Source organism: Rhipicephalus sanguineus, chromosome 1 (assembly GCF_013339695.2).
Source record: "Rhipicephalus sanguineus isolate Rsan-2018 chromosome 1, BIME_Rsan_1.4, whole genome shotgun sequence".
Lineage (NCBI taxonomy): Eukaryota > Metazoa > Arthropoda > Arachnida > Ixodida > Ixodidae > Rhipicephalus > Rhipicephalus sanguineus.
The window spans coordinates 262,690,920-262,713,527 of NC_051176.1; the positions used below are offsets into that span (position 1 = coordinate 262,690,920).

General features: G+C 43.8%; 1 protein-coding gene across 1 annotated transcript in view; it reads right to left on the bottom strand.

The window, feature by feature from the left end:
• The window catches only part of LOC119378858 (nuclear factor of activated T-cells 5), a 128,477-nt gene that overhangs the window by 67,654 nt on the left and 38,215 nt on the right, over positions 1 to 22,608 (bottom strand). The window contains exons 9-14 of the mRNA XM_037647904.2: positions 20,521 to 20,655; positions 18,789 to 18,862; positions 17,703 to 17,832; positions 4,364 to 4,432; positions 3,691 to 3,870; positions 1,660 to 2,877 (exon numbers count right to left, since the gene is read on the bottom strand). Coding sequence (XP_037503832.1) covers positions 1,660 to 2,877; positions 3,691 to 3,870; positions 4,364 to 4,432; positions 17,703 to 17,832; positions 18,789 to 18,862; positions 20,521 to 20,655 — 1,806 coding nt within the window. The remainder of the gene's footprint in view (positions 1 to 1,659; positions 2,878 to 3,690; positions 3,871 to 4,363; positions 4,433 to 17,702; positions 17,833 to 18,788; positions 18,863 to 20,520; positions 20,656 to 22,608) is intronic.

The following is a 22,608-nucleotide window of genomic DNA, read 5'->3' on the forward strand; positions in this document are numbered from 1 at the left end:
GACTGGAAGCGAAAAATTAAGTCAAGGGCACCGGCCCACGATATTCATGGCCATAAAACTGGAATGATTGACCCTTAACTATCAAAACTTCATCTTTTCATGAATACAAACATGCTATTAAGCTTTCTTACTTGCAAATCTAAATTTACCTCATTCAGCATACTGCCACTCATACAGCTTCTTGTTTCTGATCATTTGGGCTATAATTAGTAGTGTTTTGTTAGTTGTATGCAGTTATTGTACATTTGCTACTATACATGTACAGCCGCGGCCACGTCTGTGTAGAGCGCACGAGCAGCCAGTTTTTGCTCTGAGGGGCGACACCTTGAGGCATTTTCGGGCTCTGACGTGGTGTGTCAGGAGCATGCGTGGCCTACACAGATGTGACCGTGGCTGTACTTTAACTATTAGATATTCGTTGTATTTAAGCGTTTCCTTGTTTTTGGTTCACTTGCTCACTGTTTTCTTTTCTATACTTCTTGTAAACTATTATTAACCGAGGGTCCCGCTGCGGTCTTCGACTATGGGACACTCGTCTGTATATTTTCCCGTTTGCAAATTTCATTGTACACTAGAATAATAAAATGACTTTGAAAAAAAGAAAGAATAATGAGAGCTGTTCATAATAATCATTCCTAAAAAATTTGGATATTTCAACAAATTGCCTCAACAGTTTTGGCATGGAAAGGCTTAGTGTAGCACTGATGCACAGTCCCCCCCCCCCCCTCCCCCCAGTAACAGATTTTTAAAACTTCAGAAACACTAGCCATGTAATAAATGCTCCCATTATTGAATCACTGCAGATGAGTGGATTCTACACTGTTGTTTATAATCAGTGGTTACATGCAAATTATTTATGGAAGACAACAAAAAATGTTCAGCTGTGCACTTATTCACAGGCATGCACGAATGAAATAGAAGGAAGTTAGGTTACTATAACACATGCTTTCATTCTTGTTTCCACCAGAATATGTAATGTCAGCACGATTTTGGCTTGGACACTTAATTTGAGGCCAACACCATCTTTAGCAATCACACAGTAATTAGCTGTCCGAGATAGTGCTCTCAAATTATCACTCTGTTTTACCTTCTAATTTCTTGTTCGCATTTCGCTTGTCGACTGTACATATTATATATAGCATTTTTGATTGCTGTCTAAAATCCACACAACTGAAAGATTCCATTTTTTTAAAAAACAGATCTTAAACCAACTTAAACCAAAACGTATGAACTAACCAAATGCTGCAATTGCCAAGTCTACAAAAGTGCTACCGTTGAGGCATGGTAAGACAATCTAACATTTACGAACCATCGAAACAATCACTTAGTGCGCAAATTCAGATTAGAAACACAACCAACAAGAACAGAGGACGATACACTACTCTGCTCATTTAAGTTGTTGCACAGTAACACAATAACAGAATTCAAACAAAAATTTAGTATTACTCACAAATTTTGAAAATTAATGTTCAGCCACCTTTATCATTAGCAAAAAAAGAAAAAACATACAGCATACTCGGAGTTTAGAACAACCACAAGAAAATGGCTGAGGACTCGGGGTCAAATGCATTATTTCTTGGGTGCACTTCTGATTCGGCACCCTTATCTTTCTCGAATCATACTACTCCTTTCATTAGAAAAAATAAAAGCCCTACATACCATTGTCAAATGCATTGGGGTTGATCATGCGCAGTAGTTCAGACTCTGGAAGCATGGACATTGCCGAGATGTGGTCCATGTTTGGCCCTTGAGCTTGGGACTGTGCTTGCTGAGCTGACTGTGGTGCTTGATCCCTGGAGACACCACTCAAGCTAGTCTCCACAACAAGGGTTTGTGGCTGGCTGACTGGCTGTGCTGCAGCCTCAAAAGAAGTCATGCCAAATGCACCAGCAGCCATACTGTCCTGGCACTGAGGGTTGCCATCGAAGGTGCCCGTCACAGAAAACTGGGCACTTGGTGCTGAGCTCACACCCACTGGGCCTGGATCCATAATCACTTTGTCACCAAACACAACAGGCACCTTGGGCTCAGACTGGCTCAGCATACCATTCAGAGAGTCTGGCCAGTTGGAGGCAACCTCTGTCTTCACTCCTGTGCAGGTGAAATCCATACTCTGGACCTGCTGCTCCAGGCTATTGGCAGGCCAGCTCGACAAAGACAGCACTGGAGCATCCTTCACCTTCTGTTTCTTGAACTGCTGCTCGTCTGTAAAGGACGCTGAAGTGTTCTCCAAGGGCTGCATCTCAGCTGGCCGACCCTCAAGGTCTGGCTCCGTTGGGGCCGGCTCGCAGTTCATCTGTCCCCACAAAGGCTTGGCAGCATTCTCAGTTTGGTTTTGGTGTGCTGTAGTCAGGGCACTCCACTGGCTCTCGCACTCGAACGTGGCCGATGCAGCGGCTGTGTGGGCAGGGGTGACTGTCTCTGACGTCACTCCCATAAGTTGCTCTACACTGCAAGGAGGCAGCATGCTCTGGTCCGAGTAGAACAGACCGAGGTTTCCCAGCTGCTGCTCATCCGAGGCCTTCAAGGGTTCCTCTCCTGGCAATTCATAGTTTGCCGCACACTTGTCGGGAGCCCCTTCGGGAGCATGAGAAATCTTGCGCTTAAGGTGGCATGACTCAGCTGGGCTTGTGTCATCAGTGACAGTCTTGAGCAGTGCCTGCTGAGGAGCTGATGAAACTACCAGGCTCAATGTGGCAGGTGCTGCTGACTGCTGCTGTTGCTGTGACTGCTGCTGCTGCTGCTGTGGCTGCTGCTGCTGCTGTTGTTGTGCCTGTGGCTGGGTTGGCTGTGCTGGCTGCTGCACCACCACAAACTGAATGTTGTTAGGGGCTGAAGCTGCTGCACCACTGCCGTTGCCTGGCTTGGACTGAGACTCTGTAAGAATTCAAGAAAGCATTGCAGCATTCTCTAAATGCTCAAAAAGATGCAACTGTGGCCACCTTATATTTTTTGCAGGGTATAAATGCCACCCACTATACATTTCCCAAGTAGGGAGTCCCTGCCCGACTTTCATTACTATTACTATTAATTGCATTATGGAAATTAATATTTTCAGACTTCAGACTCCCCCGCTTATTCTGACAGTACAACACGTTCATTATTCTTGAATATCACACTTAGCTTATACTGCCCCAAAACAAAGAAAAAGTATTCACACATACTTAAGATACTTTTGAACATCCATAAATTACATGGCTATACAAATAACAAAGCAGCAAAACCAATAACTTATTACAGATATTTTCGGTTGTTTTACTCAAGAGCAAGCATAACACACCTGCTACTTTTGCTCTGGGCAGCCATGCAGCCATGAAATGGCCTTGAATTATGTAATTTTTAGCAATTATGACTACACTATAGATGACCCATGACCCTGATATTTAAATCTCATCATTAGTTTCTCCAGTCTCCCCAAGAAAAATCTTAACTTGAATTACAGCACGAAATTAACAATACACAACTATCTCCCAGGGCATTACTTCAAAAAGTGAAAGGTCATAATAAAACTTCATGTAAACTAATGCTCTGAATATGGTATGAACACGAATCAACAGAACGAAACACTCAAATCAGAAATCAAGCAGTAGTGCTTTGTATGCACTTGGCACTCATAATGTTGCATAAAGGCACTGCCAAATATTGGAAGAAAGGCAATACACGAGAAAAAAGTTTTTTTTCTCGACCGACCTGGGCCAGAAGCTGATGCAGGTGACAAGGAGATAGTTGTAGTTGGGATGACCAGTGTCTGAACAGGGTGACGCTGTGCCCGTGGCGACGTCCCCGTCAGCAGTGGAATCTGAATTATGGTAGGAAGCTGTGCACTCTGTGAACTTCCAAAGGGCTGTGGCTTCAATTCCAGGCCTGACACTGCACATAGTAAAAGGATATATTGCTTGGAGAGTATGCCACACCACTGAGCAACGCACATCATGCATGACGTAATGAACAAATGCTATTTTCTCTTTTTTCTTCTTTTTTAGTAACCCCACAAGTGAAGCAAAAAAAAATAAAAATAAAATAAAAATATGCAGGGGTTTTACATGTCGAAACCACTACATGACTATTAGGCACTCCGCAAGCAAAGTGGGCAGAGCACTTAGTGATCATTACCTTGGCTTAGTGCAAGTGTGACAAAAGCATACATAATTTAAGTGTAGAATGTGTGCCTATGCAATCTGCATGCACCTGGGGCAGGGTGTGAGCAACAAGCATTGTCTATGAAAAGCAGCATACACTGTGTGAACAATGTAAATGTGATTGTTGGTTCACGCCATTTTTAAAGGACTGAGAAAGTTAATAGCACACTAATGTAATGTAGTACTGTTGAATAAAGGCAACACACCAACGTTACTGTACTCACCAGTTGTAGCATTACCATTTGATTTTGCCTTTGAGGCGCTCAATGGACCCGCAGATATTTGGCCTCCGCCTACAATTAAACAAAAACCGGTTACACACCATCTCCTGACTGAACGGGAAAATTAAAAGCAAAGCCAAATGGCAGAATAATAGAAGAGAGAGACAGAAAAAAAATTAATGAAAGAAAGAACAGCACATTTAAATCTGAATAGATTTAAAGGTTACCCAGCAAGAGATAACATCAAACACCCCCCCTGCCACCATGTCAAAGGTATGAGGGGCAGACTAAAGTGTGCAGCAGCACTTCTTTACACAATTCACTGACAAAGTCCTTTGTTATGTTCCCCTTGTCCTCAGCATGGTGGCAGCTTCAAATCACAGTAAATGTGCCGCAACCTTTGAGCCATCACATTTGCACTCAGGCACACCCACACACACGTTCATGCTCATCAACCAGCCACTCAAAGCCAAGCACATTCATTTATGCACTCATTCATTCTGCATAAGCCATGCACTGAGATTTCATTATGTCAAAAAGAAAAACAGCACTAGAAATCTACAGACCAATACAATCTGCTGCACAACTATGCCATTAAATTTTTGCGCACAGTAAAATGCCCACATCATATCTACCAGCTGTCATCGACCAGTCGTACACACTACACTGTGGCAGATCTATCAAGAAGACCAGTAAGGTGCAAAGCTGCATTTTCAAGCGAAGAAATGACTGTGTTTTGTAGACATACTAACATGATAGAATAAAACATGGCCAATTATTGAGTCTAAAATAGTTCAACCAAATCCTATCACTATCCAACATCTCAGCCTGAAGTTATTCATAATATTCTAATGTCACGGCCACCCTTGAACGAATAAACACTACTCTGTTCAACAAATGAACGCGCTGTGAAATCAATGTTTAACGATTATGATAGTTGTGGAAAATCTCACTAAGCTGCATATGGAGTGTGTGCTCAGTTTTGTAACATCAATCATCAAAAACAGTTTCTTTTTATGAGAATCAATAACAGTTGAGATTTTCTTGAACAGTTATCTGCATTCGCTCGTCATTTCATAAAGGTACAATATGCCAACATGTTTACAGCATTGTGCAGCAACGAACTGCCAATTATTGTGCCCTGTCAAGATCATGCAAATGTTCATGTATTGAGTTTCTCATAGTGTTACCCACACTTCTCATGAAAGCATAGCCATAGATATTACCATTGAAATGTGACCACTGCAATAAGGTAGTGGACGACGAGAAGTTAACAAGCACAGTACTATGACCAAATAACAATCGTGATGGATCAGCAAAAATGATATAGGCAATCACGCAACGGATGAAATGTACACCTAAATTACTGACCTTGCTGATTAACCATACATATGAAAAATCCATGGACGCTTTCTGCTGTGTGATACGGAGAAAAAAAAGCTTGTGTAGCAATTGGCGTAGTTCTAAACCCTGCGCTAAATGCAGATCCACTACTGTGAAACCTGAGGAAGTGCGTAGCATGGGCACCCAGTGATTCCCATTCGTAGAGTTCCCACTGCTCCATTTACCAAAGCGTCGATGACGTCAATGTTTGAGGTAAGCATGTACGGTTTTCCTGGCAAGACTAGAATCTTGTTAGGGAGATTTGCAAACTCGTTGGGCGACATGCGTGCTACTTTTTGCTGCGCTTTATCAACTTCCTGCTTGTTACGGCAGTTCAGATATATACGTGTTGTCTGCAGCAAGTTCCGCCAGGTTGTTTCCCATTTCGTATGTAGCGATGAAGGGCCGGAGAAGCGCAGGTGGGAGGAGCAATTGCACACTTGGCGAGGTGGTGGCGCGCTCTCTTGTGCGGCGCAGGTGTCAGCCGCATGTTGCTGAAGGGTTTTTAGTGATCTTAAGTTAATTATTGCGATTACTTCTTGGTTATTTCTAAATATATTATTTTAGACGTTGTTAGTTTATTTTAACCCAGTTTTGAGCATTGCTAGCCTTGTTTTAGGCCTGTATTGAGCACTTGATTGTAAGCGTGATCACGCCACGAGATCCGTGGGCAACAAGCCGGGCCTTAAAAGTGCTACGCACTTAAAAGCTAGTAAGCACGTTGCCTGGCCCCCATAATATAAATTACAGAACTAAGAATTTATGATGTAGGCTTTTTATGGTGCAGCAAGAATTGGTGCAAACAAATGATCTTGCCAAAGTTGCGAAGCCTTGTGCAACAGATTTGACACATTAGCAAGGAGAGCAATTGCGCATAAGAATGCATCTTCAATAAGTTTTCTGAACACCCTGCTACAACATAAGACAGTATTCTCAGTGCATGCCAAGTGCATACCAAGCACCCAGACAGACTTCGTTATTCAACATTCAAATCCTTAAAAGCACCTGGCAAGAAAGCGAAAGAGAGAAGAAAAAAATATAAAGAAGTCACAACAACCTGGCATATCACATTCAAACACCACCTTCCACACCAGTCAAGCACACACGGTCTCGGGAGCCACACAAAGTCACGCTCGACACGGCTGTGTGTCACTCTCGAGAAATCGGGGAGGAGACAGGCACTAGCACATTCTGCGTGACAGTACAGTCGGAGAAGCATAAAGTGAAGGGACCAGGCACAAGGCAAGTGGCCCAGTGACGTGACAATTATTTCAGACTGCTCGTCCCCGAGGTGAATCCAGTCACACCGCACCAAAGCCTGCGACACCAGCACCCCTTCCCACCCAGCAAATGCCCCGGAAAAAAGTGTTATAATGCTAAGTAGGCACTCCGTAAGTGACATATACGTGGCAGTCAGTTTGTCAACCAGCATCAACCAAGCCACCTGTAAAGAGGCATTGCAACAAGAGTTAACAAAAATCGCTTTCACAGGGTAACAGAGGAAACAAAAATAAATCAATCCCATGTTACATTTGCAAGAAACAATTATCTCAAAAGCATGAACTTCCAAGTTTTAATGCAGATTACAAGAAATAAACCAAGCTCACAGACGGCTGACAATTACACTTACAAACTAAAGGCAAGTAAGGTCACAAGCTTGAGGGGAGGCACTACTCCAGGCCTCTAAAGTTTAAAGGATCTTGCAAGAAATGGCTGTCTTTTGCTCAACCCGTATTGCAGGCAAGGTCTTTTTGGGGGGCATTTATGAACATTATGTCACTGAAAACAGATTTTTTTTTTTTTCTATGCCTACCCTTACAGTCACATGCTTTTGATACACTAAAGCACAGTGTGAAATGTAATGCTCAAAGCTTTGTAGATTTCTAACATGAAAATTAAAAGACCACTAAATGATATGCAACAATACACTACCCCACCCCTGCTCTCCTTAGCCAGAAAGCCATCCATTCAAATAAACTGTTACTCTCACTCAGTTACATTTGGCAATGTAAAGCGATGTAGAGCATCCTTGCACATTAGGAGTGACAGAAAATAACATGTGGTACACTTCAATATCAGAAAATAATGTGATGCTTTTCCTAAACAGGTGCTGCTGACATGAAATAGGGCCAGTGAAAAATGATCTTAGTGCAGCACTACTAGCACGTCATCTTTTAACCCTTTCTGGTCTGAATAGCATCAGTGAAGTAAAGACATATTTAGTGCACCTGAACAACAAGAGACAAGAAAACTTATCAAAAAAAAGATTTTAGAAGGTTTTCTCATGAACTGCCAATATATATATCATTAAGGCTGCATATGGTTTTTCAAGCTTAAGGGGTACTGACACGAAAATTTTCAGTTGTTTTCTTGCGTCAAATAAAAGGCCAAACCCTCATTAGTATAGAAAACGTACTGCTAAGCGTGAGTGCATCCTGAAAAAGACACTGGAGAGCACGCTGCCCCGTGTCTTCCTTGTGTATTGTTTCGTTTGTGCTGTTTTACCTATGAACTTAAAAAGTAATTACACTATGTTTTTAAAAGCTAGTTTCGGTTCCTACTGTTGTACCCTGACGTCACAACACGATATGAGCTTCTCGTTATGTGCTCGTGCAAGATATCGTGACATTTCCACGGCTTCTCCGCACCACGGCTCTGGTGGTGATGCACAAGCGGCCATTTTGAACGTTTTGGTGACATACGAGCTGCCATTTTGGAAGCTTTGGTACCTGACATCATCACAACTAGCCAGACTGCTGCGTGAAGTCACCAGAAATAGTACTGTAGCCCGACGTCAAGCTATTGCAGGGTTCGTACAGGTTTCAAAGGAGAAAATTCAAGGATATTCAAGAACTTTCAAGGCCCTATAGGAGGATTTTCAAGGCCCTCTTCGAGAGGTAATATTTTTGCCCATGTCGAAGATCTTGAAACAGTGCTCTCAAAAGGTCTGACATTTATTGTACAAAGAAAAATACATGCTACAGTACAAATCTGCTTCTACTGCATGCAATAAAAAATGAAGATATGTTTACCAAATATTACAATGTAAATTCGTCAGTGAGAAGCTCGTGCGTTTTAGAAGCATCATTTAAGCTTGGCGACTGCAACGGAGACGCTGTAGTGGAATGCTCTGTCGCAACAGGCATCAGGTAGCTTTTCAACGCACTCCCTTGCCTCATCTTGATTGCGCCAATATGCTTGGCACTTTTCATGTGACTTTTTTAAGCGGATTCACCCATGGCAGTCACATCAAAAGTTTCGCAGCAAAGCTCGCACTTAGCCCGATGTGGATTAATCGTGTCAGGTGCAATCCAGTGCTTGTAGTCGTCATGGTGGAGCCACATAGTCTGAAATTTGCTTTTTCTGGGCATTGTTTCACATATCCACACATCACTTGCGCCCCTTGCACTAACACGTAGAAGGCAGGCTCATTCTAAAAAGCGCTGGTAGCACAAGAACACGACTAGGTTAAAGCCCGCGCACAAACGCGGACGCCGTGTTGCACTAGTTGGACAGAGACAAGACAATGGACATGCGATAGCGATGGGGCGACTGTGCTCGCAGCCGATACTACTTCCGCTAGTACCGGTGGTGAGGTTTTAAGTCACTGACACGACGTCTACGGTGAACGCTACCTCTGAGAATCACACCATGTCTAATGTTGCCAGCTACCTAATGAGAGTCGGCTAAATAGGTATAAAAATTGGTATGGTTTCTTGGCCGCATTTCAGAACTCCAAACAAGACAAAAGTTCAGCAATGAAAACCGTTTCCATGATGACAAATACCAATTCAAATTTAGCATTCAACAAATTCAAGGTTTTTCAAGGACTGGTCTGAAATTCAAGGTTTTTAAGGGCCTTGAAAACAGACTTTCGATTTTCAAGGGCATTCAAGGGTTTCAAGGACCTGTGCGCACCCTGCTATTGTCTATGTCGGTAGTTGCGCCATGAGAAAACTGACTTTAATATCAAAATAAAATATCTTAGCATTTGCTGAGCTTCACACTTGCTCAGAGCCGTCTCTGCATACAGATTTGTACGTAAGAGTAAACTTGCCTTTGAAAAATGGTGTCAGTACCACTTTAATTTGCAGGCTTAATGGTGAGAATTATGCCACAAAGTATTTAAAGACCACTTCTGTGCCACCCGAGGCAATGGAAAGCGGCCTCTTAAAAGGGCACTGACAAAATTTTACTGCAGAGATGGCCCGCATGAACGATTTCCGTGAGCATGTATATATCATCTACCAAATCTCAATATGGCTTGAAAGGTAGCTTATATGAATATTGAAGTTCGTGTGTGCAGTTGAGCACCACATGCCGCACCTCGCGACATTGACATCGCCTAAGGTGATCAGAAGGTCACCCCCAACTTTCATGGCGTCGCCACTGCAGCCAAGCTCTGAGCTGGCGCAGCGAGTAATGATGACGTCATAGTCGCCAATGCCCTTTTGCCATGCTTGCACCAGCAAACAACTATTTGGCGGCTGCTCAGAAGTCTGTGCCCGTGGCGAACGTGTAGAAAGCGTGGAAGCCTTAAAGGGCCCCTCACCAGGTTTGACAATTTTGAGCTAACGAGCGCAATGCATACACTGGGCATTCACGATCACGTCTGCCAAAATTTGCAACGCTACGCGCCGCGGAAATGGGTCAAATTTCAAGGTGAACGCTGCTTGCCCTTCCTCTCGCGGGCGCGTGCTTTAGAGAATGAGGGGATGACGTACATGAGAAAATGGCCCTACGTAGATGGTAGTGCTGTGATGTCGCTCCTCTATGTAGAAGACTGTGCTCTGACGTCGCCAACAGTAGCACGTGACACTGCGATAATTATTTGACATGACATGTGTAGTTTGCGTAATGTGTTGCTTGAATAGATTAATAAAACTTGACAGAAATAATGAGACACACAAGGGAAATGTGTGTGTCTTTTTCATTTTTTTTTTCGTGAATTGCAGTGAGATGTGGGGCTAATGTGCCTCCCTTTCCCATGCGTTCGTGTCCCCGCGGTTAGCGCATCGAGCAGACGCCAGCCCTGGAAACGAAAGTAATGTTCTGGCGCGTTCGAGCACTCATTATGCTCATTTATTCTACCGCGTCCAAGTAAACGTTTATGCGGCACTGGCTCATGATACCGCCACTCTCGTGCCCGTACAAATGTCTCAACTTCCATGCCCGTCCAGCAGAAACAGGCAGTACACCACAGAAAACGCCGACAAAACGCCCACGGCCGCTACATAAAAAAAAAAAAAGGGTAGCGGCCGTGCAACGCCGCTTGCGTGCTCGGGTGGCTCGGGCTGGCTAGGGCACGTCATGCGCACGTGACCATGCATGCACATGACGTGTTCATGCGTATGTGTCAAGTGAAGAGGGCAGGGAAGGGATTTGGCTTGCTAAGGCTACACGGGGCGAGTGGCAAGGGTTTGAAACTCGCCTCCTCGCATCATGGTTTCGCGCCGCTACAAATTATTGTTTTTCTCAGCTCGAAATGAACCGATTTGAAAAATTCTTGCGGCATACTACTCTTCATTCGGCACACAACAACTTCCAGTGTCTAACCAAAAATTTGCTACGAGGCCTGGTGAGGGGCCCTTTAAGAAAGTCCATACTTAAAAAATTCATAAAGTGCCAACACGACAGGGACCAGGAAGGACACAACACAAGCACTTACAACTGAAGGTTTTATTGCATCGTAAGCAAATATATACCCAACCCCCTCCTCGCACTTGTGTTGTGCCCTTCCTTGTCCCTGTCGCGTTAGCACTTTTCAATTTTTTGAAGTATGAACTGCTTTAAATATGAACAACTAGGTCAATTTTCCGTTTCGCTTCAAGAAAGCTGCTGCCACCAGACGACGTGATAACAACGATGATGACGGCGACGACAATGCGCAGCCCATGCTGCATGTGAAAGAGCACGAGCAAACGATACAGGAAGCGTGGAAGTACGCGACACTGCAGTGTCACGCAGCCCGTGCTTGTTGTCGCTCCTTACACTTCAAATATGCGTGACAGTTCTGTGTGCTCACATGGTAGAGTTTGTTTACCACGGAGCACATGCTAGATGTCATTAGTTGCACACCTGGTAGCTTGTCATTCTCGGAGCTTTCCAAAACCGAAACTGAGACTGGTAGGTGATAGACTGTAAATAACTGCTGCACGCTGAAGCAAGCAATGCGCCATGTTATGACTAACAGGCCCCCAGTAACATATTGCAGCAAAAAAACACCAGACCAAAATTTTTGCGTCAGCACTTCTTTAAGGTACCACACAGAAGCCTATCATGAGCCTGATGTGACACATGGGCATGTGAAGTATCGGGGAGAACCACATTTATCTGCAGCATCACATTTATAAGTTATGTAATTAGAGTACGTAGCACCTCGATTTCTAAGGTTAGTCTTGCTGTTTGTTTTTTTCTCCACATACGATATTTATTGTAAAGCATTATGGCTGCTACAGGAATTAATAATTGGACCAGAAAGGATTAAACAATGTTGCCTGTAACATGCTGAAGACTAAGGCAGAAGTTCAGGGGAAGATGGAAGCTTGAAGCAATGAAAAATCTTTGGAACACGGGGTGGCACTGGAGCCAACGCTCGACAAGTGGTCTTGTCTGCTTCAAGGCAGCAACTTGGTGCCTTGAAGAAGACCTCTTGGCGAAACATTGGCTCCAGCGACACCCTGTGTTCCAAGAATTTTTCATGCTGAAGGTTAAGGCACAAAGAGGAAAAAAAAAAAAAAAAAAAAAGTGAACACTAATGAAAGAGGCAGGCGGTGTCGCAAGCACTGAAACACTTGTAATGTTTAACAGGCCACAAAAGTGACACTGTTGATTGTGGCAGTGTGCAAGTGTATCAAAAGCAATCAGCTTTCTTATGTGTCAGGCGAATTGATGATTAATTTGCTGCTGTACATGGGTGGGACTTGAGACGTATGCTTAATGATAGATGATTACGAAATGAGTAGGTAGGCACTTGTGCACTACTAGTTGCAAATGCAATGAACGCAAATAAAAAAAAATGATACAAGAGCACCCAGAAAGATTGTGTGTGGGACTTCGCTGAATGAAGGAATGAGCTGGTAAAATATTGTACTTACCACATGCATGATTTAACAGCAGAGGGTGTCATTTTTGAAATGCCGGAGCTCTAAGTGGTATCAAAGATTTAGGCAGTTAATATCATTCCGCTAAAGGTACAAGTATCTATTTAATATTTTTGTGATGGACAGCCTTATCATTACTGCTGCATGCTCTGCTTGGTTGTAGCAGATTAAGAGTGTAACAGATAAAGTGCTGCTTAACAAAAATTTGCACAAGCATGCATACTTATGCACCCATACCTGCGGGTATTCCCAGTCCAGAGTAAAACAGTGGCCCCTCACAGTCCCACCCACAGCAGTGCTGGCAGAGCTAAGGAAACTTAAGCTTAAAAAAGGCTGTCAATGGTAGGAGATAGCTAAGGGCAGGCTGGGCAGTCAGTGATGCCTAAAATGCAGTGCATAGATGCAGTCACTCTGTGTTGTCGCTGCAGCTTATGTGAATGTCCAAACGCATAAAGGCACAGTCAATGCAAACGCTTAATGGGTATATGCAAAAAGTGTCGAGAAAAACCTCTGTCATGGCAGAGAGAGTGTAGGAGGAGGAGGAGCCGCCCAGGCAGGGGAGGTGTGAGCGATCACACCCTTTGCACAACACACCGAAAACCCCAGGGAGGGCGCTCATTCCTTTAACCTGCAGTCTGAGAAATGGGGAGGAACAACACAACAGTTTTCTCTTGCTCTCCAGTGTTACATGCTTTTTTTTTTTTTCGCAACTGATCAGTTCAATGAAGCACAGATCAATAACATGGCACGCACACTCTAGGGTGCAGCATGCTGAAGGCTGGCCTCCAGAAACAGCCCCATGATGTTCCAACGCAGATTTCACACTGACCCCTCATGCTTTTGAATTTCAATCTTCATTATCTTTGTCCTTTTGTACTTGTTCAAAGAATGAAAAATGCTGCAAACGACCACATCTTTACTGCAATCCAGGTATTGAGCAAAGAGCAATGTGCTTCAATTATTTACTCTTTTCTTCGAGCATAAGAGTCACTCGCAGTCTTAAGCAAGCTCTGCTAATGTGTTAAATATATCCTATGCTCTTTGCACCCGAGGCATTGCTGCAGTGAAGATGGTAAACATCTGCAGTGCTAGTCCAAATGACGGTAAGCCAATTCAACTACTCAGTTAACTTGCACACACACACACGCACACACACACGCCCACGCACACCACATTCACACAAGTGCTTCAAAAGTGGTTGCCCTTCCCTAAAAGATTGTGCTGCATCATGAACAAGGTACTATTCAGGACATAGAATTTATTCTGGCCCTACGAAAACTAATGCCAATACACTGATCAACATCAAAATGGAAAGCTAAGGTAAGCTACTGAAAACATAAAGCAACAGTACAAAATAGTGTCTTTCACTGAGCGCATTAGGTTTAGAATCTTAACGTAAAAATATAGCGATGCAAATAGCATTTTTGGCATTATTACACAAGTTTCTTTCTGGCTGTCTAACCTAACCAAAAATATTGGCGAATCCTAAAGGTAGTGCAATCTAACAAGTTTCATGTACTTAGATAGTAGTCACCACAGATGAGTGATGCCCGAAATTTTACTGCAATATGCATGTTCCTACATCTCGGATAGGCAGGTACCTCTGATTAACCAGAATTTCAGTGTGTCCCATTTCTTTATCCACCTTGCTCTCCTTCCTTTTACCTTCTTTATAATGACATTAATAAATTCTGGGGTTTTCTTTTCAGGCCAAAACCACGATATTATTATGAGGCACGTTGTCGTTGCGGACTCAGGATTAATTTCGACCACCTGGGGTTATTTAAGGTGCACCTAAATCTAAGTACACGAGTTTTCTTTGCATTTGCCCCCATCAAAATGGGGCCACTGTGCCCAGAAATCAGACCCGTGACCTCGAGCTTAGCAGTGCAACACCTCAGCCTGCTAGGCTGCCACAGCGGGTGTTTGTCACTCATTAGTACACCTGATTAAGAATTAGACAAATGCAGCTGAACATCACTTTAATAGCTAAAAAGCTTAAAAGAGACACCAAAGAGAAAACTGATTATGTTTCTTGTATTAGTAAACCACCCTTTCACAATGTAAAAAGTGCCGCTCTTGCTGTGTGAACATGCTTGGAATATGAGAAAATGGTAAAAAAAAAGAATGGAGGGGGCGATGCCACCTTGAAATTCCCTGCACCAATTTGCCATGATGTCATAGATTCTGATGGCATCTACTACGACGTACATAGCTTTTGATTGGTAAAAATAGTACACTGTCATATAAGGGCGGCCAGAGACTTAACATAGAGAATTTCAGGAAATTTTTTTGAGATAGGGTGGCAAAAACACAAAAGAACACTTCGAAATCCATGATGTTACACCGACATTGATATGCAGAGATTTTGGTGTGAAGTTTAAACATAACTTTGACCTTCATTTTCTCTTTTAAAAACAAACCTATGATTGCAGAGTAAACGAAACAGATTCCTTGGTTCACTGTTGTGACCCTTCAAATGTTGCCTAAGTTTAGAAACTATCCATAGCCTTCATTCCAAAACTGTACCAACTACAGTGGAATCACTAAGTCTCATTTTCCTTTCCCTTCTCCCCAACCTGCTCCAGGCAGGGTAATAAGAACAAAAAATGGCTAAAAGCTTGAATGTGACCGCACAAAACCTACAAATACACAAAAACAAGGTCAGATGTGTTACTTATGCCCCAAAGAATACGGTGCATGACACTGCACACCAAAACCATTGATAAAAGCAGATTAAGGCCATTTTTGAAGCACTTAAATAGACTCACACATTGTGCTCATTTCAGAGTGAAAGGCTTCACAACAGGGTTTCAACTTGACTTCAGCAAGTGACCACGATGGTCTCAACAATGTGCCAATTACAACCAAATGTCACACGCATTCTCGCGCGTTCTCTCCTCCTTTTCCCACAAAATTATTTCCTCCACAATAACAAGGCTGCTCGCTCGAGCCTTTTATTGCTTGCCCGTTAGAAGTAGCTTTCAGTCTGAAAGTGTTGCCCTGGCACACACGCTACCATACATTCATCAGCAGCCACACCAGCTTCATTGAATAAGACAACAGGCACCAAGAAAGAAGACAGTGCTAGGAAGAGGTGGTGCCCTGTGCCAAACAGCACATGAGCAGGAAGGAAGGGACACTGCCTGGGCCCTGCACAGCTGCACACCTCGCACTCTCTCAATCACCCAATGGACACATGCGCACACCTCTGCATACCACCACGCACACCAAACAAAGGAGCAAAAGAGTACAAGGTAAAAAAAAAAAGAAAAAAAAAAGCTAGTCCTCCCAACTGCACAGAAGAACAGAGTTGCTGCCCCTCTGGAGCCGGAGGAAAGCTGTCTACAGCAGAACCAGACCTTCAACATGCTACCCAACAACAATAAAGGCACATCAATTTAACAGAACAGGTCACACATTTGTCTGCCTGCAATTAGAGTCTAATGTGTACCTGCATCTGTGTCTACACGTGAAAAAAAAAAAAGGAAGTCAGAAAGCAACTGCAAGTAAGCCTGTTCCAGAGGCAGCAACAGGAGTATCTTTGCAAAATGACTAAAAGCAGGTAGTAAAACGTGACGTTATGCTACATAAGGTGCAGAATTTTCAAAGCTCTAAAGTGGGATGCAGCCTAGAGTATGATGTTCGCACAACCAAAGCTAAAGTGCTTGACACTACAAGTGTGTGTATGTATTTTTTCCTATCAAAATTGTTATTTTCTCCTGAAGCTCGGAAAAACCAATGAAGACCGATTTATCTATACTTGGTATAATGTACAAAGGTTCATGTTTAAAGGTTTGTGCATATCTAGATACCCATGCCTTACACTCAGTTTGAGGAACAGCAGTCAGGTCATTGACCCCTTCTAGTGATACTGGTAGTGTACTAACGCTGCTTCATTTTGTGCTTAATGTTTTTGTATAACTAAAAAAAAAAAAGGTCAGGTCAATACAACATCGCTCTGAGTGGAATGATCAAACTATTTCCTCACAAAGACACAGGCCATTAATCAGACATTGCACAACTCAATATGTATGCACCATTCATTTCGTGCACCTGTCTTTTTGAGGTATTTTGAGCACATACCACATGGCTTCCCAAAAAAAACTGCAGTCCCCATTAAAGGCAAGAAATGTTATTTTTTGATGACTAGCACAAAACACTTCAACATCATTATTCCAGAGCATACCAGGCCTTTAACATTTACAAATAGTGCCACTAAACCAAATTGGCATGCCAGGCACTTAAAAACATGTACTTAGGTTTCAGTGTTCTCAATGCTTTTGAATTAGTTAGTACCAATAGAGTTAGATAAGAGACATACGGAATGATTATTCCCAGTGCCTTGATTTTATCAGAACTCAAAGGCAGCTCACTTTTGCTACTGGAATAAAGCAGCTTGAAAGACTTGTACAAAAGCTACTGGCCTGAAGCATCAATGCTATCCACTTAACAATATCAAGCCCACGTTTCCAGGAACTCTAGCACTAGCCTCTACTGAATTCATAGATTGCAAATTTACAGGGAATAATTAAACTGTACGCTAAAGCTACGAAGCTTTTAGGCTCCTAGGACGTTCATTGGCAGCCAATGTCAACAAAAAGGCGCTGATGGGTTGAGAAAAAAATGCGTCTAGAGGTGCCTCTTCGACATCAGCCTAGCCTATCTCGGAAATCAAGCCAGACTGCTGCCCCCCCCCCCCCCCTCCGACCTCCCTACTTCCTGTACTCACTGTACACAGGGATGTCCAAACCGACAGTGTACAACACAGCAGAGACCTATCTGGCAATTCCATCCCACTGCTGGATTGGGGCATGCCTCGCCAATTCTCACGAAAATGGAGGTCCAAGACCTACCTGACAGGGGCAAAAAGGCGAATGGGTGGGGCTCACTAGCCCTTCCCCCACTGGTCACCACCAAATGCACCACCACAGGGTGCCCCACATCCTGGTTTCTGTAGGCGGGCACACGGCAAATCAGATGAGTCTGCAAGAAAATTTTAAAAAAGAAACGGTACAGCTACGTGTCACTGCACACACAGCCATGCTTGTACTAAACCATGCAATGTGCCACAGTGACCAAAACTTCACCCCAACCATTGCTAAACACCGGCTCTCTGCAATGACAAGTATTTAGCCATCTTAACGTCTCTGTTTTCCTTTCGCTATCACGGGGGATGTCAAAGGCAAGCCCTTAATTACACTAGAATACATTGCTATCTTGCAACCAATTTAGTATTTCTGAAGCCTAAAAAATAAAAACAAACAGCTTTTGAACAGAGAAAATTGAACAATTAGTGAAAACCTTCCTCATTTCTCTTGCGCTTAAGATTGCAACCAAGATATGCGAATAGGCTAGTTGTTAATCCATAAAACCATAAAGAACAGCAGTGAACAGAGAGATGTGAGAGGGATAGACGCAAGTGTTGTTATTGGTATGTAATATCGTTAACAGTACTTCGGAATCATTATCCTCAACTACAGCAGCAATGATGTCACTATGCGACCTCCTCGACTGCACATTTTCCTAGACTGTGGACAAAATTACACAACTGCCTCCACATTAAACTTTTTTGTAATGCACAGTTGTTTTGTAATGACAAACAAAGACTACCACTGCTCACATGCTTTCACCATCGTAATATCTATCATTATAGGGGTGTAATTTACTAATCAATAATTCTTGTTTGTAAACCGAACTTCTGCTTATCAAATTGTGACAGATAATAAAAAGGCTACTAATTATATAAACTAATATTCTAAAGTTGCATTGTGTGAAGGCAGTTCCACTACAGCTGTGAAACGTAGTAACTGAAACAAGGAGCCAAAACTTAAAAGTTTGTATTACAGATAGCTGCTGCCAGCTCATATACTTTAAGCAGCTATAGTATTTAGCTGTGCACAGCAAGGATAATATTTTTTATTACATTCACAAGAACTTACCGGTTGCAAATATTCCTTTTCTGGAGCAACACACTTTTCCCATACATAATTTGGCTCACAGTCTCCCAAATTATCTGCAAGTAGAAAGCAATTGCATTGAACGTGCAGTAGAAGAGCATCACAAACTAATAAAACTTACACTCAAATATAAATCCTTGATTAAATAAAATACAGTAGACTCCTGGATAATTCAAACTACGATAACTGAAACTTTCAGCTAATTCAAACAAATCTTAAAATCTCTGCTTGGCGCACTAAGTTTTCAAGGTATTTTAAAGATGCTTAATTCAAACTGCCCCATTACACAAATTCAGTTGATTGAAACTTTTTGTTTGCCCATGTCTGCAAATATCTGCTGCCTTTGTTGCTCCTAGCTGAACATTTTTGTTTTTATGCAACTAACAGTCGCAAATAAAGCTGATTGCCCGCCTAAAAAACTGCCAAACTAGCCAAACCGCACACACCAACAGTTGCACACCGACTGAAGAAAAAAAAAGGAGATGGTCCAGCCTAGAGCACTGCACAGGTCGGATTTTACGGCCTGCGTCAGCCAGTTGGCGTGCGTGACGGTGCAAGTTGTAGCGAGCGCGGGCCAAGAAACCACCGTCAGCTTATCAGCCTATACCGCTGCAACGGAGCTGCCGAGTCGCAGCCGCACCTGGTTTCGTTCGCCCAAACCATGGCTGAGGGCAGCATTCTCGCGGCGGGCGAATGCGCTAGTCACGTGGTTCTTTTTGTATTTCGTGGGCTTTCTTTGCAGCTTGGAAAAAATGCTATACGTGAAACTTTCTTTATCGCAAATAATGGAATTGGGGTTTCTGAAGACACTCTCGAACGTTGCAAGCCGCATTTCTTGCCTACAGTCAATATTTAGCAATTTAATTAAATAATCATAATTAACAAATTAGTTAATTACCAAACAAAAAATTGTCTGTAGTGCGCAAGGTGACTGTCAGCAATTTGCAACTGATTTCATTCGCCTGCCTCTAATATTGTATTTTTTAACCCTTGGCTAAAGATAGCTGGGACACCAGGTGTATATATATATATATACACACACATACATACACGTGTCACTTCAGCTTGGCACAGTATACCTTAGACCATGGAATGCACAACATTCGCGTGTGCTCGAAGGCCCGACTTACGCCTTTTAATGAGCGGGTCCGAGTCTGGCCCGGCCCAGGCCCGCGGCTTCAAGCCTGGGCCCAGCCCGGGCCCGCCGGAAAACGCTTCGAATGGCCTGGCCCGGCCCGCGGGCCCGGGCTTTCGGGCCAGCCCAGGCCCGCGCAGTGCTCTATTCCAGCCTTTATCTACCACGCGCCGAACGCTTCTTAAAGTCACTTTCGCCGCAGTACCCTAGTGTCATGCGGGAAAGCGTCCTAGGAATGAGCAAGGGCTACCAGCTGTCACGGGACACATTTCATCCCTTAATTACACATGCATTGTTTAATAACGAGTACCAGTATGATCACTGATGTCTTAAAAACTTTACTGGCAATCATGCAGAGCTGTCTATGATGTTGCTGCAGCCCTGATGAAAACAGTAAACATCACAATGTTAGTTATTTATGAGCACTGCTGATAATTCAAACACAATCCTGAGGTCCCCTTGTGTTTCAGTTATCGAGAGTCTACTGTAATCCAAACTTTATCAACATATGCAGGAAGCTGGAAACGTATGACAATAACCGATGTTGTTATTTAAAATTTAATATCAAGTAATACTCACCAGAAGCAGGCTCCTTGAACAAAACTTTTGTATCTTTGAGAAAATTTTTTCCGATAATGAACAACTCCATTTCTCCCTTGACTGAGCATTCAGACAACGACTTTTTTGATATTTCTGGGATACCAGGAGGCTGGGCTATTAAAAAAAAAAAAAAACAAAAAACAAATGCAATACCCATTTCCATCTCTCTTCCACAATCATTTCCAACATATAAGTGTCAGCTAAGAAGCACACAGCCTAACATGGCTAATCAAAAATACATGAGCAATTCTCATCCATGTCTGGTTTTCTTCTCTGGTGTCCCTGTCTGAAAGCATCACAAACGTCGTCAAATTGACTGATGAGTCGACTTACTCAGACTCGCTCAGACTCATATCAAGCCGTGAGTCTGAGTGAGCCAGGGTGAGTAATATTTTGGCGAGGTTGAGTCCGAGTGAGTCCGGTTGAGGAAACTTTTGGTGAGTCTGAGTGAGCCCTAAGCGCAAAATGTATTTCTTTAGTGCGTCTGAGTGAGCTCCACATTTTTGTACCGACCTATGATGATAACTACTCAACTTCAGCATTACTATAAGCCTTATGCCGGCTCGCATTTATACTTACGTCTACCCACATATGCTTCAACGCACTAGCGTTCATACGCCAGCTCAATATTTATTGATCAGAGGCGTGAGTTACGGGCAGGCGAGGTGCCGTGATTTCTCTCCCGCAATCTCTTTCATGGGAAGTTTTTAATAAAAATATCTCTCTTCAATAAAAGTGTCGTTACTAGATTGCAACCACTGGTAACTCGTAAAGGTGCCAAGTAGAGCACCGATTATGCGAGATATTGCTGTTAAAGAGCATTGAAACCTTGGTCGAAAAAGCGAAATACAGTCAACTGCCGATTTTTCGGACTCCCGATTTTCCGGACATGCTCGAAAATTCGGACTCTTTCGCGGCACCATCACCAGCCCCATAGACGCCAATGTATTAGAACGTCCGAAATTTCGGACACTGAAACTATTCCGCGTCCGATTTTTCGGACTTTCTGCCAAATTGCAGGCCCGAAAGGCATTATTTGAAGCCCCCACCTCAGCCGCGTCTATCATCTCGTAGGTTCGAACCAGCGCTTTCGCGAGTCAATCTGTTTGCGACAGTAGCAGAGTCCGAAAGTCAGCTTTGCTGCAATGCCGCAACGTTATGGGGTGAAGCTGACCAGAAATTCAAAGGGGCCGCTATCGCGGCGCCGTGTGGCAATGTTACGGATAAGCAGCGGAAATACACGGAGGCGTGATGGCGGCAGCTGGCAAACGCGCCAGTACTGCTTAATTGCTGACAACCCTTACGATAAGCATCTCGGTTAACTGCTCGGTAGTGCATGTGGCCTAGCGCAGTCGCATGCGTACTGCACGCATTTAAAGGGGTATTCAGACGGGGGAGAAATGCTCGGGGGTAAAGGCGGAGCCTAGTGACGTCACCTCGCGAGGAGAAGTCTCCACAAATGCCCCCCACTCACACGGACGAGGCAAACGGAGGGGGAGACCAGTGTTACTACACTACTCTGGTGGCTTGCACCACCCGTTTGACGAGCTGCTGACGACGAGCTGCTGACGACCATCCAGCTGCAGACTGGACACCCACTGCCGCTCTCTGCAGGAGCAAGTGCAACAATGTGGCCAAACAAGAGCCCAAAATTCCGCCACATCCCCCACCACAGGGGAATCGTTTGTCCTTTCGGGGAAAACGTCCCCGTCTCCTCTGAGGAGGCGCGGGGGGGTCACGCCCACTCTCTAATCCGTGACGTCGCGGTCACGTGATACGCAATCCCCCCGTCTCCCCCGAGCATTCCTCCCCCGTCTGAATACTCCTTAATAGGCGAGAAAACCCCAATGCGCCGCGCCGCCATTCCTACTGCCTCTTTGTGCGAGACCGCTAAGTGCGCCGCACAGACGCGTTGCCTTCACGGACGAAACCAGCTTGCCATCGCCGTGCCCGTGTGCGGTCAGGAACAAAGTGCGCATCACGAACCATGGGCGTCGGCAGGATTTTGCCTTGGGGGGTGCAAACCCGTGTTACATCGCGGCTGGGGGAGGGGGAGAGAGAGAGAGA